Genomic DNA, 17,147 nt, shown 5'->3' on the forward strand with positions numbered 1-17,147 from the left:
GGTACCTGTAACTTCGCATATAAGTACGGATAAAACCGGCATTTCTCAAGAACACGGAAACAGTTCAGTAATATCCAGAAGTTTTAATGGTTTTCGGAATACACTTTGGCAGAAGTTAAGCTATTCGATGATATAATAAGTGTAACTTACGAACTTTTTTGCACTAAGTAATTCAGTTTTGTAGATAAGTAGGTATCTGAGACAAAAAAAATATAGATGTGGTTTTAAGATAGCTTCATATTATGTAGTTTAATATTTTCTAAATTCGAATATGTGTTTCCTTTTTTTATTGCAGGTCAGATATTAAAAGTTTGTATTTATGTATTATGTACAGGATCATAAGTCCAACATAAGAGTAAAGGAAAGTTTTTTTTTAATGCAGCATTTAAATAAAATTTGAAAGCAGTTTCTGAATTCGTCCGTATTCTGTTTTTTTTTTTTGTGTTCATATCTTCGGAATGGATAAGCCGATTTTGTTGATTCTTTTTTCATTTAACGTAAAATAGCGGTAATTTGGTACCACCATCAAGTTTGGCTCAGTAGTTTCATTTCGAAGTCGTTTAACCTATGGCATCATATTGGGTTGTATGTAAGCAGAAGATTTTTGTGATCCATTCCCGAACTAACATCGTCTTATGCGACTTATCTACTTACCTTACACTTTTCTATTAATAGATTTATATAATCTGCGTAAGTGCCAATTACAACCTGAGGTTACGTAGTAACTATTTAGTAATCTGTGCCTGAGGTATGAGAGCGGCAGGGTGGGGAGGTAAACAAAATACAATCGACGACGTGTACATTTTAGCGCCCTCTCCTGTTCACAATTCTTCACAACTTGAACTTCCCACATTACTTCGATCTGGTTCAAAATAAAAGAACTTCAGTAGCATTCAACATTTTCTTCCCCGTAATCTAAGTTTGACAAAGTAGGTAACTTCGTAATGAATGGTGAATTACAAAACCTAACTTAAGTGTATCTGCTTTCGATACCTACGGCTTTTTTTGCAAAAATCTAGAAATAGGTAAGTAGGAACTAATTAGTTGAAATAGGTCTGTTAATTTTGTCTTCTATTTGCCTACGGGCAGTTGTTCGCGGCTTCGTTTCTATAGATGTCGGTTATAGCTGCAAAGAAGTACCTAAACCTTCTGTAACGAATTCGGATTTAAAAAGCCTATGTGGCAGATACCTCCCCTCCAAATTCCATCGAAATCGATCCAGCCTTACGTTAAACCACTAAACAACATAAAAGGAACATAAAAGCTTAAATTTACAAGTATCGGCCCCTATTTATATGCTTTTAAACTTGAGTAGTAATAAAAAAATCCACAGCTCTTTCTATAGAAATGTTGATGGAAAATGCAGAGGTCTAAAAAAGTAGTAGATTGGAGATTAGCCTGCTGCAATTTCTTTAACAGAGAAAAAGTTCCTGTAAAGTTGTAGGTTCTGTCCTCAACTTCTCTTCATTCCATCGTCAAATTCTGATTGGATGTCATTAAAGCGCAGTAATTTCGATTTGGTCGGTTAAAAAAAATGTATTTCTGTTTAAAAGATAACCTCGTTACGGTCTGATGAATTGTAATTGTGTAAGCGTGTAACTGTGATTGTTTTACGATCATAAGTTACCAACATTTTAATTTATAAATCATGTTAACAATCACTTCCCAAATTAAATATACTTGCACCATATAATGTAATGTTGCTTTATGTAAAAGTAAATAGCATGATTCAATTTTAGATTTAGCTCCACTAATATGCTGAGAAAATGTCTCCACGCTTATGACCATTTTATGCAACATTATGCTTGTTCCATACCTGCCGCCTGCGAGTGACAAGTACTTATATGGTTTATTGATATTTATTCTACGCCTGGGTTATAAGTACTGTGTATGTAAATTAAATATCGGTTAAACCCCCACTATACAAGGTTTAAATTCAGTGAGGAAGCTGCTTTTTTCTCAAATAAATTGTTCCATTAATATTTTTACGAATTTTTACATATAGCACGGATAATTTTCTTTGAAAGATATGCAAAAAAAAGTCTTTATGCGGATTCAGTTTATTGTGACAAAATACTTAGATGTCCAATCAGTAAATTAATGGTAAGGTCTTGCGTGTCTATGAATATTTGACATTTTTCTGACAATGTCACTCCGCTTAATGTCAACGTATTGACAGTGAAGCATTCCAGGTTGTAATGTAATAATTCTAGCATACAAATTACTACTTAAAATTTTCGCTATTGCTTGTTTCGGCTGTGAAACAAAGAAAGTAGATTTCCCGTAATTTCATCAATTTTATAAATTTGCTATTTAGTCATCAATGACGTTTTGCAACACCTGAATAGTGTACGCGCTGTAACTTTTCATGATAAGTAAACAGTCGCTAGAGATATGTGTCTCAATGTTTTATATTAGTATTCATACGTAATCTTTAAGATTTAAATTACAATGGATCAAAGTAATCGCCAAAGGAGAAATGATTTAGATATAGATAGTTTTCGAAGTGAAGAGCCAGGGTTTGATAGAGCTCGTATGAGAAGACAATCCGGAGGCTTCGTGGATTTGGGCAATGAATCACAATATGGTACAGGTGGACACCAAGCTTCAGGAGCTAATGAAATTTTTGCAGACATACAGGTAATAAGTTCCTACAAACTTGTATAATGTGCCCTGCCCTAAATATAATGTTCTTATTTTATTGTAGTGCCTGCTGTGCAAATGTAAACAATTGCGTTAAGTTTCGAGTTTTGAGTTCACAATAAATTATATGAAGGTTAACAAAATAATGTTAATTTAAATACATAATCACATCCTTTTTTTTGCTTCATCCATGCTAGTAATAGTCTGATGAAGATAAAATTATAATAACATTGAAACTGGACTAATTTACGAATTTCATTTACTTTCATTTAACCCTATATTTGCTTAACAAAAGATGGCAATCGCTATAAACATGTAAATACTAATACCACACTTATCTAATCAATGAATGGAAAGATTTAAAAGAATGATATGCAATACTTCTTTTTCTAAGTGCTTGTGTACTTGTGTTTCAGGGTGATGTACCATGGTGGAAGTCAAACTTCTTCATATCCCAGCCAGTACTGTTTGGCACTTGGGATGGGGTGTTCACATCATGTCTCATAAACATATTTGGTGTCATTGTCTTCTTACGATCAGGATGGATAGTGGGACAAGCTGGCTTAGTAAATGCAATATTTATAGTGCTTTTTACAGGTATAATGCAAGACTTAAAATTAAAATAATACAGCTACAGCAAAAAATTAAAATTCACATTTAATTAAACAATGATTTATTTGATAAATTCAAGTCTATATTAAAGTATATTATCAGTTTGCAATCTATTTACATTAGACCTCACTACATACATACTTAACTGAGATGTTTCTTTTGCAGTTTTTGTAGCATTGATCTCAGTATTGTCAGCTGTGGGAATTTGTGAACGATGCAGAATAGAAAGTGGTGGAGTATACTTCTTGCTAGCCCACACCTTAGGGTCTAGGATGGGTGGAGCTCTTGGCATGATTTATTGTTTTGGTCAGGTATGAAATATAAATAAATTATTTTATTGTTACTTTCCTGATAATCAATAAAAAATATTCAAAACTACTTCAAATGGTTTCTTATGAAATCATTTATCTCAGAGTCTTGAAAAAGGTTTCAGTTTAGGTTCTTTTAGATTAATTTCCATTTATTCTTACTTGAATTTGAACAATTAGTTTTGTTATTTGTAAATAATCACTTCTGTTTCAGGCTGTTGGTTGTGCCTTAAATGTGTTTGGTTTTGGTGAATCAATGGCTGGTTTTGTCATTGATGACCCGCTGAGTGACACACACAAGTGGGTGTCAAGAGGCTTTGCTATTGCTGCTCTACTACTATTGGGTACCATAAATGTGGCTGGTGTAAAATGGGTAGTGAAGTTACAATTTGCTCTGCTCATGATCATAATGTTAGCAGCGTTAGACTTCTTTGTGGGATCATTCACCACTGTTCCTACAGATCCTCATTGTAAGTGTTCTAATAATTCAGTGACTAAATTTGATACATTAAAAAGCTATAAAAATTACCCAATTATAAATGACATTATTGTATTGTTTTTCTCTCTTCTTACAGTACAGCTTGAATTCAAAGGATGGCTTAGTGGTGTTGCAGCTAATAATACATGGCCAGCCTACCAAGATGGCTACACATGGTTCAAATGCTTTGGAGTGTTTTTCCCCACCATCACTGGCATATTAGCTGGAATAAATATGAGTGGAGATTTAAAGAATCCCTCTGTAAACATACCAAATGGCTCCTTGGCTGCAATTGGAACAGGGTATGTTAGATTAGAAAAATCCTTGAATTACACTTTTGCATTCATATGAGCATACATCTAAATACTGTTCTGTATTTTTCAGGACGTTTTTATACCTGATGTTCATAGTAACATTAGCAGCTACAGTTACCCGGGAAGGTTTGCTTAAAAACCTATCGATAACAGCCGATATTTCAGCTGTGACTGTTTTATTGCTTGCTGGATTGTATGTCAGCTCCATGAGCTCGTGTTTGGGCGCTATGTACGGAACACCAAGAGTGTTACAAAGCATTGCCAATGAAAAAGTTATACCAGGATTAGAATTTCTTGGACATGGGGTAAATATAAAAAAGGAAATATTTGTTAAGCAGCGTTCAAACCAAATGTTTAGTAACCTGCCCCCTATCAGAATTGAACTAAATTGTATTGCCATGCCCTAACTTTTTTGTACACACTTAGTTGGTAAGACTCATGATGAATCAAGATCAATAGGTAACATAAAATTATGCTCTAACAATAGTTTGCTGTCTATACATTTGGTTTAACGCGGCCTTAAGTAATGTAACTAATAACTCATCTATAATGCTAGGTAGTTAGTTGTATACCCAACCCAAATTCATCCATCAGATCATAAAGAAATAAAAAATACCGGCTATTACAAAATTGTGTTTTACACCTAATATAAACTAGTTTTAACGTTAGTTACTGTAATTTGAAGTAAAAGTTAAGTATGTACTCAAATAAAGTAGGTTAATTTAAAACGACGTAATACTCACTCACTTGGTTATAAAAAAATATTTTTCAAACAGTTTATTTACTTATTAGGAAAGGCAAGACCTTGTCTGATACTAGTTTTCGCGAAGGCTTTCAAGCTCAACTTCCACAATAGACTTATACCAAAGCATAGAAAACGAGTCAAATAAGTCTAGATAATGCCATGTTTATTTACAGAGAGGTCCAAACAAAGTACCAGTATATTCGATGGTGGTAGTTGCCGTGGTAACAGTCACATTCATCATAATCGGTGACATCAACCAACTTGCACCCATTGTCACTATGCCGTTCCTCCTCACATATGCTTGCATTGATTATTCGTACTTTGCTCTCGCTCAAACTTTTGATTTGCAACATAGACGCGAAATGAGGTATGATTTTTGTTTTCTTTTTTACCATTATACATTTCAGGTAAAACCTAGATGTATTATTTAAACCCTGCAATAATTTTAAGTTTGTGAAATGATCGAATACTATTGTCCTTCAATCTTACATATTAATAAAATTAAAAATTGTAAACAGGTATCAAGGTCATTCATCACAACGTGACACTCAAGTGTACGGCGCCACTGGAAGCGATCTGGATTTATTGTTCCCGGAAAGAATAAGGCATAAAAACGTTGGGGTAAGAGAGATTTTTTTTTATTTACTTTAAAAAAGTGGCGAAAATAAGAACGAGAGTCGTCAATACTTTTCCTACAATGTTAATAACAAATTAAATACATTTTTACTTTAGAACAGCATAATAAATACAGTTACAAGTAAAACAGTATAAACACCATTACAGTTAAACACAATTCCGCATAAATAAAACCATGTTATAAGTATATAATTATAATTAAATTTTCAAATTCTTCTAGGACTTCACACCTTCACCAACGGATTCTGCAATTATGAACGGACGGATGTCTAACGGAGACGGCGTTCGACGACCAAGTATTAGCGTTCATTCCAAAAACAAAAACTGGTACTCTCACCTATGTAACCGTTGGCTATCCTTTGTTGGGGTAAGTGAAAAAAGAAAAGAGATACTTAGTAGGTTCAGACTTAAGAAAAAAACCACCCGTCATTTATTTTATTTTCAGGTAGCAATAAAGTTACTGCTCATGTTTCTTGTCCATTGGGGCTACGCTCTCGGCTGCCTCATTATTTTGTGGTTGTTCTGGCTTTACATTGGGGCGGCGAACCCAGCATTGAAACCAGGAAGAGCATCCGAATTCCGCTTTTTCCATTGGATGAAAATTTCCTTCCTACAATTAATAGGGTAAGCTATTTTTGATAATAGAGTATCTACCATCGTAGACTATATTTATAACCCAACTGCGTCAGAAGGCATTAATATGCATGTACACTCTATGTTGACCTTTATATATGTATATTTCTTCAACTCTTTAAAGTTTTGTTAGGTACCAAGATTCGCAGTCGGATTTTGTCAGGTTTAAAAATTTACTCGTTCGTAAATGAGATGTGTAATATAAACAATGAACATAATAAAGTTAATTTCATTATTTTACGTCACAGAAAGAGGCCTTTAGAATACGAACAGTTGGTTGTGACCCCGGTGCATGCAGATATAACTCTAGAACAGGAGCGATTGAACGATGACAACGAAGACTTCGCATCACGCCGCCGCTACCATCAGTCCACTGCCCTTCAAAGCCATCTCGTCAGCGTCGATAGTTAAGGACTTTATGGCTTTAAAATATTGAGATTGCTACTTGTAAGCTTACACAATACGTCAATCAAAACTTGCTAAAATATTCGATCAAATAGAGCTCTTGTACTAAGTATCTTCAATTCCAGTCTTCTATATTTCCGACTATTATATTCTGCTATTTAAATTATCGTCTTCTGCAGACAATGAAGAATTCCAATATTCGGTTAAATTGTGATTATTAGGCTTATTATACACCTGCATTTATACTTTATACTTTTTGACAATTATTTTAATGAATACGATTTATAAATTTCCTAATGAAAACATGAACTACTTATTCTCATTAAATTTTTTAATATACTTTCGTGACTAGCTATCTACTTGACGCTTTTTATATAATGTTTTTAAGATTTATTTTTACTTATAGTAAAATTTCCGCACAATAATAAGTACCCTAGTTATTTCAGGAAAAATGTTCTAAATGATTAACGACATCGCGTCATTAAACTGCTGATAAACTATCTAACAATATTGTAACGTATGACTGATCTAAGCTGTACATAACAATTTATTTTGTAATTTATGTCCCCACTAGAATTTGTTAAGATTTAAATTAAGAAATTATTAATAAAGCTATATATTTATTATAAATTGTACTCTACGTTTGTAAGATAATATCTAATTGGACCATTTTATTAATAAATTATTTTTATATTTTTATTATTTTTACATTTCAATAAAATAAAGACTAAAAATATACTAGAACAGTGTTCTACACTCCTGGAAAAATGCAATCGCCCACTACTAAATCGAAGTGACTGAATTCAAAACGATTTTTTCAATCAGTTAAGTAATTTAGTCTGTGCAACTAAAACGTAGCCTAGCGTTACATGTGCCCCTAATTACCTTGTTGTACCTTTTGGTTTAAGCATGTTTTGGCAAATATGATTTTATCGAGCAAAAAGATCTGCTGCTCTGTAGAGACAATGTGCATGACTCATTCTATTACGCCGCGCTAAGCAAAACACGGTTAGAACATTTTCTTTAAGCCCTAATTTCAAGGGTGGAAAGATACCGATATGCTGTCTGATATCTATATGATATTTATGCATATGCTAGAATCTATAGAACTGCGAAACAGATTCTAATGCAGTGATACGAGTGATAAAAGAGTAAGCTTCTACGAAATTATAAAAAAATAAAAAGGTATTCAAAAGAATTATGATTGAATTAAATGTCACAACAACACTTATTTACGAATCAAGCTCCGACGTTCACTCTAAAACTTGTATAGAAATGTGTACAACGAAATTCTGTAGTGCATAGAATAACTGCATCGAAGTCGTGTGGAGCCGGGATAGTTTTTTAGTTTTTAGTAACTAAAAGGGTTAATACACTCTAAGAGTCTATTATTTTATCAGCGTTTTTAGGAATTCGATCTACCTACTCTTGACCTACTCTTTGATAAAAAAAGACATTTATTAATTTTTAATGAACAGGTAAAATATAAAAATCTAAACTGTATATTTAATCTGTATTATGACGACTTATTTCATAGCTGTCGCTGTCTGTGGAGATTTACAATCTGTGGTAAAAGAGCACAGACAGAGACAGACTGTACTCTCTCAAAAAAAAATAGTACAGCATTATTGCAATAGCGTGTTGCTGAGAAAATATATTTTGAGAAATTCAAGGCACAATAAAACTATATTTGTGATGTTATTAATTTACTGATATCGGTAAAGAAGAGAACTAGTGAATTCTTAAAATGGCTGACGATTTAAGAAATTATAAATTGCAACTACAACAGGTCAGAAACATATTTATCGATCATTATTTATGTCGGGGCTTGTCTTTGTTGCATTTTGTTATGTTGTTAATTTTGATCGTTCCAGGTGGAAGCAGCGTTACTTACGGATGCTCAGAATGAGGAGTTGCTGAAATTAAAAACTGACTTGGAGGAAGTAATAGAGTTGACTCAAGATCTTATAAAAACTCAAGATGGTGACTCCAAAGTTTCTAATATTCATGGTTCTAGTAATGATCATGATGTTACAGCTTCCCTGTTGGCGGCCGAGGATGACGAAACCACGCACAAGTTCTTTTCAAATTGGCAAGTTGGTGAAAGATGTCTAGCTAAGTGGAGATCAGATGGACAGTGAGTAAAATTTATATTGGTTTTCTTCAACAACACGACCGGTTATCCTTCCGAGAACCTGGAACCTTGAAAACATTAGTTAGCATGCATATTCACTAATACATTTAAAAGAATACATATTGAAATTGCTAATTGCAAATTTACTGAAGTAAAAGACAATTAAAACCAATCATTATCAGGAATGTATTAATTGTAAATAATTATAATTACCTGGATGATTAACAATCCTTGCGATATTTGCATGTGTTAATTATGTATGTCTATATTTTGTTATAATTCAAAAAAAGAAGTATTCCATTTGAATAAGTGATGTCAGATCTGTTGTTACACAAATACATTAAAATTCTTTTTACCAGATACTTTTTACTTTTCATATGGAAGTAATGGTTTTCATAACCAAAAGAAAGTAACCAATATTGATCAAAAATATAATATTATAATAAATACCTTCAAGTGATCTGATATTCTAAACCTAATTGTTTGTGAGGATGGATGTCTGTTTCTTTTTTCATGCTTAAAACCACTGAATGTTTGGATGAATGAAATTTGGCACAAAGGTAACCTATAATCTATATTCACATACCATACACACATTAAGTTGAAATTACAGAGTACAGATTGTCAATACTAAATTACATTTATTAATACAAAACACCATGATACTGAATGTTCATTAATAAAACAATGTGTCTTTTTAGATTCTATGAAGCTCTTATTGAAGATGTTACGGAAGAAAACTTAAAAGTAAAGTTTGATGGCTACAGTAGTCTAGAAGTAGTATCTGTTAATGATGTTAAGACTTTGCCAGGCTCAGGCACTAAGAGACCACACAGCGGAGATGAAAGCAAGTAAGTTAGAATCATGTAAAATTATAATATCTAATTACCCCTTTTTAATGATGTTTGTGTATCTTATTGTTGTCCAATAATAATAATGTCCTGACTGATTTAGGCTAGGTGGCTAGTGTTGCTAGCACTTGTGCACACACATTTGTGCCAAGACAGGTGCTCTCTCTGTCCCCTTATTCTAATATCTTCGCTAAAACAGCTTTTTCAGTGTTTGATACAGAATATTTCAAATACTCCTGCTTTTATTTGACACTATAAAAATGCTTTTTTCAATCTTAAGCTATTGTTGTTTATTTACCTCTATGAAGAAATCTTTAACTTATTCTTATTACAGACATGGAAAAGGTTACAACAGAGAATACCTGAAAAAGAAAAAGCAGAAAAAACAACAAAGGTTTAAACAAATTGAAGAGGAAAGAGAAAGTGAAAAGAACAAATGGCTCTCATTTCACACCAAAGCTGCCAAAAAACCAGGTGTTAGGACTAAGAGCATTTTTGCTTCTCCAGACAATTTAACTGGCAGAGTTGGCATTGGCACTTGTGGCATATCAGGAAAACCTATGACTGAGTACACACCAGGAGAAAAGTGGAAGAAAGGAGGATAATAAATGTGAAATGGTGGTTAGTATAAGTTAGACTTACTAAATCCAACACTGTGCTCCAAACCTGTAGTTCTACATAACTGGAAGGGATTGTGTGATTTATGTACAAAAACTTGAAACAGGATATCAGATTTTCAGATATTGCAATAAATTGTGCCCATACACATTAATGAATTCATGTAATAAAACACTTATGGTTATATATATGCCTTTTGTATTACTCATTTGAATGTTACCTCATAATATATGTTACATTAAGCGCCTGTTTCACAATCACTGAGTAGCCGCTATCTGGCAGATAAATTGAAAAATTTGACATTGCATATGAAAAAAACTGTCAAGTAATTTAACGGAAACTTATGTAGCGGTGGTGAAAGAGACCCTAAGAGTAAGAACTCCCTTTTAGTTCTTAACGATTTTGTTTTCTTTTTGTAAGTACATAAAAACATGATGGACAGTCATCGCAAGCCACCCACGGTTGTCCTGAAAATAGAGGTCATTGACTTCTTTACTCCTTGACGCTCGTAAAAGTTTACGATATTTGTCTCTTATAGACTTGTTGTCCGCACCCTATAACCCCTGACCTTTGTTTCACTAAAATCTTTAAAATCCTATTTAATGGGAATTGAGTTTCTTACCCCATTGAAAGCTCATTGCTGGGATACGAATGTTAGATTTCAAAATTACTTATTCAACATCACTTCGTCATATGGACCCGATTGCTGTAGACCTGATTTATAAGTAAGTATATCATAATATATGTGGCAATGCCTGAGGATGCTTTTTCACGCAAAGTCAGAAGCGATTTAAAAGAAATTGGCCGCGCATCTAAATCAACCTGAATTAACACATTGGATACCTGCTGTCTACGGAATGAGGGTGAAACAGCCGTAAATCGCGGCGCTAAGCTTGTAATAAATATACTTAATAGGTTACAGGATTCGTTTTCCGGAACACTTTTAAAAGGTTCCGTTCTATAAACGTAACCAGTGTACATGTGTACAACATGAGGCTCTCCAAACAGGGTAATAATTATCCATGTCAATATGTAACTCCAACTAAACAAAGAGTTAAAATTAAAAATATTGACTTCGGCGTTCAAGATTAAGGGTATGGACCTTAATCTCTTCCTCTAATCGCGGGTAAGGATATTTTACGTGTACATATCGTAATTAGATGATATGGTAGCAGCAGCAATATGTTACAAGGAAGTATGGTTTCCAGTCGCTCATGAACGAACGTAATGAAATCGAATCCGACACGAATAAAACGCAATCAAACGCAGTCATGGCTTTAATCCGACTGTAGATTATATTTTATATTGCTGATATTTATTTTTTCTTAATCAATTTAGTTGTACCGCGTGGATAAGAGTAGGTAAGGTTATTCCATTCAAATAGTCTGCTTTTTTTTGGTACCAACTATATACGTGTCTGTCTACCTATCTACTTAAAAAACCTAAACAATGTAAGAGCTATTAACACAATTACATGTTTATATAAATATTTATGCATAGTCTGTAGTGGCAATGAGTTTTGGATTTCCTCCAAAGAACGGTGTTATCCATTGCTGCTACGTAGGTAAGTTGATCACGCAAACTGTTATCAGATCGATTAGCGACGTCACGCGTCGGTGGATCGCTCGCTTTTCCCAGAAACCAAAAACGCTCGTTAAAAGCCCATAGTGATTAAACGAAAGACAGTGCCTGTGCTATAACGAGTCTTCCTGTAATAGTTGGGTAGATATAAAAACAACTTTTCTAAAATTCAAGTTCTTCGAATGCTTCATCATAAAGACCTAAGATTGCTATCTGTACCTACACCTAATCGATCAATATTGCCAAATAGTGGACATTATCATTTTTACGCTGGCAGTTGAGGCAATGCCCGGAAGGAGGGACATAACGAGCACTCCAAGTATTCTGTAAGTTTTTGTAGACATTAGCGGTAAAACACTTAAACAACTAAGTATTTAACTATATAATTTCCATGCTCAAAAATAATCACTCTACAAGCAATATTTTTTCTAATCTAATATTACGAGATCAAACAGGTCAGATCAACAGAGAAATCAAACCAATTTCCGTTAATTTTCCTGGGGGCGAGCTTGTTAGCAACTTCCCCAACTGCTCCAGTCTTACTTTTAATTAAATAAACATAATTACACTTTATTTTCAAATTGTATTTGTTACCGTTTTAACACAGCTAGATACATACAAAGAAAATAATTTAGGCTTAGGTACAATCAATCAAGATACCTACAATTATTTTGCTATAGGCTGTAGGTACCTACTTCAAGCAGGCACTGATAGTCGTTTTATTATATGTAGGTAAGTAGTAATTTATGTCATCAAAATAAGTAGGTATGTATGTCAGACATCACGGGGATTGCCTCTTTGATCTTGTGGTCGAAAACAACACTTCTAACTGCTGAGTTTGAAGGTTTTGGGTTTGTTTTCCAAGTTTTGTTTCGGGTCAGTGCTCATTCCCAATGATGCGCTATTTGTTATTCGCTTCGGTTTCACATAAGGTTGTTTATGTTAACATTTACTTGTTACTGCGGATATTTGAAAGCTTAGGCACCTACCACAAATTTGTTGCTTACCTATTTGTTACCAACTATTTCATATTCTTAGCTAATTATATTATCTATTTGTACATCATTCATTATGTAGGTAATACAAAGATATATTATATCCGGACCATTATTAACCCATGCTCACAGGCACCGGATTTATAAAGTACTAGCTGTTGCCCGCGACTTCATCCGCGTGGTTAGAACATATAGTAAGTTAGGATTTTTTGAACGGAAGCCCTCGAATATGAATAATTTTTCCTGTTTTTTCCACATTTTCCATTGTATCTTGGCTCCTATTAGTCGCAGCGTGATGGTAGGTATATAGTCTAAAACCTTCCTCGGTGAATGGTCTATACAATTTAGTATTTAGTATTTCCTGCGACTAGCGCGTTCAAACAAACAAACAAACTCTTCAGCTTTACATATTAGTATAGATTGTTGCAATCGGTTTACATTGCTTAGTCCGTTCTAGGATTTTGCTTCATATAAAATTGTGACGGATATGCCAGCCATATGGGGTGATGGAGTTAACAATGTTATCTTAATATTACTTCAGTAAATTCCGTTACCTAAACACGAGAGCTACGGAAATTTTACTGCATTATCACTCAAACCGTAAACCCATATCATACCACTCATACTATGATTCTGCTTATGGAACACAGATAACAATGAAAGATTTTCAATAGTCCTACGATTATGTGGAAACTCAAAAGATCACACCTATCCACCTTCCTAATCCGTTTATTTGCCTAGCTTTCATACCAAATTTGTTATTAGGCAAAATAATTTAAATAAAAACCGTATAGAAAAGAAAAGTCACCAAACGTATAAGTATATATTTATTTAGAACTGCATAAGACTGTAAATTTTTCAGGATTCAGATAACAATGCCTACGTGTAAACAAAACCAAAATAATACGAGAAGACGTAACAAAAAGGCAAAAAATATGTCAAAAATGCGTTCATACAAAATATACCTTTCGAACATACTCTAGTTTTACAAATATAACAATGAACGGATACTCGCGCTCAATAACATTGATGGATTAACCGCTTTGAATACACGTCAGCCTCCGCTGTAAAACAAATCGTGTCCGTGGCATTCATAAATATATATAAAATAATACATTTCACTATGAAAGCGCGCTTCACAAAGCCACCAGTTTGAAAAGTATCGTCAAGCCTCCAGTCATCTCTTGAAGTCTTAGGTACTTTTGGGCAAAGATACCTGCGGGTGAACCACTCGCTTTTCAGCTATTCCGACAATGTGATAACTTGATAGCTGATTGATGACGATCACACTGTAACGACAAAGAATACAAATGTATCATAGCCTGCATTCTTACTCGTACATCTTTATTTGATTAAACTAAGATGATGATGAAAATTACAAGGGCACATGAAATATCACCTGGTGACAGACAGCAGAGCCTTGGCTATAAGGTTCCGTTTTACCCTTTGGGTGCTGAACCCTTATAAAAATGTGTATTGTACAGGAAGGTAGGTAATTATGAAAACTATCTTTGAAAGCGACATGAAACGTAGTTCATACTAACTACAGTTTAATTCCTCATCTAACAAATCGGAACACTGATCGCAAGATAGCGTGTAACCTAAAACTAAAGTTAACCCCTCCTTGAGTAACATGTACTGTAGCTTTAGTTCGTTCGGACTGCAATTAGTCGTCGTTTGATTATCGGATTAGTGTAATCACAGTGCAACACAGACTACACGTAACTTTTACTAATAGGTTACTAATATACGGCACGCGCGTAGGCGTTAATGTAAGCAAATCAGTCATGTGCGCCTCGATGTTTACAAATACAAGCCGTAAATTAGTACCACTTCAATTCAAACCGTAACTACGCCATCATATTTTACAGTTATTACTTTTAATCTTTAAATAAAAGACTAGGATATCAGTCGTAGGCATCATCTTCATTACTACATACTTACCTACATTCATATTGCGTATTTGTTTTGTTTTTACCAACCCTCTCAAAACTCAGCGGCTGTTTGCATTTCTGTCCCGCTGATCCCCTATAATGGAGAGACAGTGTTACTTTGGTGGTTTTAGCCTCTTATACTCTACCGCTTTCCTCAGGGAATAGGGCGGAAAAGCATTAGAATTTTCCTGGGCAAATAAGCCATTAAATTTATAATTACTTATTATACCTGCAGACCGAAAAGTAATCCCGTAAGTAACTCTAAACACCACTCCGGTTATTATTACCTATTGATCTGCAATAAGAATTGGGAAATATCTTCACTAACAACAAGTTTATTTCGAGAGATGCGTTGAAGTATGTAGGAATGAACCACACAATATGTCAGCAACTTATCTCTCGGGCCGAGTCGTAAACCTCGGCTAAGAAAAGGGTTACTGATGTTTTTGTAGAGCTACGTATAGCTCTGACCCTGCTTATCTAGTACCTACCTACGGCTTGTATCAAATCTCCTCACAAGAATGTTCAGTCTGTGTACATTGCATTCGTTATTGATATAAAAAAATTGCAAGTTATACATTCAATTATTGGGAAGCATGTTATGTTAATTCGATGATGATTTAAATACCTGTAGTGTTTAAATTTATAGTTAGAAAAAAATATTTTCAATAGAACATCACGCCGACTTTTCAAGAATATAAAAATTCAAGTCAGCCAATTCATGAGCGCTACGAGTGCTACGAAACTACGCAGCGAGTTGATTATGGTCATTTTACAAAAACCACGAATGATTATATCATTATCAGTAATCGGGCAGTCTTTTAAAACAGGCCTCCAGTCGAAAGTTTCCTCTAATCAACTTCATTATCAAACCTTTGTTACAGAGGAAGGCGTTTAGCCAAAACTCTACGCTAGCGGCTAATAAAGTCCCTCCATCGAACAACTGCTTTCACCATTAGCTGGGTAATACAAAATTAATTTTAATCTTTATTACACTTATTATCTCATCTCCAATTATCTCGTTTCCAATTATGCTTTAGTGACAACTAAGGCTAAACAAGACTTTCGATGACTTTATCGGTCATAATTACCTATTACTTTAAGAATGAAAAGTTAGTAATATTTTAAAAGGTTTATACATTTTTAATTATTTAATCAAGATAAGAAAATTTTAGTAGGTAAGCAATTAATTATAAAAGCGCGGACTTTTAAGTCCGTAACTTAAACAGCTAGGTTGCGCTACGACTACGACCACAACGCGTGCGATACAACTGTTACGAGCGTTATTATTATTCTGTTACATACACAAAACGTAGAAGTCAAATATTTCAACTCCCTACAGCTGTACATCGCTGTAGATAGGACGGGGGTCAGTCCCATGAGGTTTTCCTTTCTCTATTAACACATTTTTTGTAGAGCACACAAACTTGGGTAACACATGCGATTGTTTATTTTGGCACACAATTTATATAGTCTACTTAGGTAGCTATAAAAAATGTTTCTCTTCTTTTAAATATTTTGTAGGGACCTCCCAGCTAAATAAAAAATTTGCCCGCCTAAGTTATTTGCTAGTAACTTTTTATGAAACTGTAGGTACGTAATCTCGGCTTGAATTGAATCACAATATTAAATATGTAGGACCGACCTGAGTTTTCCGTTCAGGAAAAAATTCACATGCAGGTACGATGACCTGGATCGTCAGAGGTGGCCAACAATTAGAATTAGAGGAGTGCGGGCGGCGGCGGCGGGCGCTGGGCGGCGGTGGTGGTGCGGCGGCGGTGGCGGCGTGGTGGCGGGCGGCGCGCGGCAGTCGGCGTCCGCGGGCCGCGTCAGTCGCCGCGCGCGCGTGCCGAGCTCATGAGTGGCGGGGATTATGGTCCGCGCCGCACGAGCCGCCCGAGCGCCCCGAGCGCGCCCGCCGGCCGCCGCCAGCGCCGCCTCCGCCGCCGCGCCGCGCCTGCACCACACCACCGTCTACAGCGCCGACACCATAACGCACGCTATTACACGTCTCACGTCTACCGGAATGTAAATATTTATGGATGTCAGTTTTCAGTTGTTTAGATTGGCTGTGAATTTTAAGGTACGTAACTAATGTCTGGTGTTTCGATTTTTGCACGACACGTATTTAGAGAAACGATTGTGTCGATTGATTAAACTAAATGGGTCGATTATAAAATTAAATAAATAGCATGTCTGTTCGATATCGCATTGTGCTTTGTGCCTTTGTATATAATTGCTGACTATGACTTCGATTTTA

The 17,147-nt window shown here is 34.8% G+C and overlaps 3 protein-coding genes across 6 annotated transcripts in view; all 3 read left to right on the top strand.

The window, feature by feature from the left end:
- Nucleotides 1-2,280: 2,280 nt before the first annotated feature.
- Nucleotides 2,281-7,469, top strand: LOC113496414 (solute carrier family 12 member 8). The gene is made up of 11 exons (XM_026875609.1): nt 2,281-2,640; nt 3,060-3,240; nt 3,421-3,566; nt 3,778-4,033; nt 4,139-4,343; nt 4,426-4,660; nt 5,274-5,467; nt 5,619-5,721; nt 5,957-6,103; nt 6,182-6,360; nt 6,618-7,469. Exons 1-11 carry the CDS (start codon nt 2,452-2,454, stop codon nt 6,778-6,780), a joined length of 1,998 nt encoding a protein of 665 aa, XP_026731410.1. The 5' UTR covers nt 2,281-2,451; the 3' UTR covers nt 6,781-7,469.
- An 873-nt stretch (nt 7,470-8,342) lies between these two features.
- LOC113496415 (survival of motor neuron-related-splicing factor 30) lies at nt 8,343-10,567 on the top strand. Its single transcript, XM_026875610.1, has 4 exons — nt 8,343-8,563; nt 8,649-8,911; nt 9,610-9,759; nt 10,094-10,567. Exons 1-4 carry the CDS (start codon nt 8,522-8,524, stop codon nt 10,362-10,364), a joined length of 726 nt encoding a protein of 241 aa, XP_026731411.1. The 5' UTR covers nt 8,343-8,521; the 3' UTR covers nt 10,365-10,567.
- Nucleotides 10,568-16,811: 6,244 nt separating this feature from the next.
- The window catches only part of LOC113496519 (potassium voltage-gated channel subfamily KQT member 1), a 35,756-nt gene continuing 35,420 nt past the window's right edge, over nt 16,812-17,147 (top strand). For all 4 annotated transcript variants that reach the window (XM_026875757.1, XM_026875759.1, XM_026875760.1 and 1 more), the window contains exon 1: nt 16,812-16,970. In XM_026875757.1, the coding sequence (XP_026731558.1) occupies nt 16,926-16,970 (45 nt within the window). In that variant the 5' untranslated portion in view covers nt 16,812-16,925. The remainder of the gene's footprint in view (nt 16,971-17,147) is intronic.

This window comes from Trichoplusia ni, chromosome 8 (genome assembly GCF_003590095.1).
Source record: "Trichoplusia ni isolate ovarian cell line Hi5 chromosome 8, tn1, whole genome shotgun sequence".
Classification (NCBI taxonomy): Eukaryota; Metazoa; Arthropoda; class Insecta; order Lepidoptera; family Noctuidae; genus Trichoplusia; species Trichoplusia ni.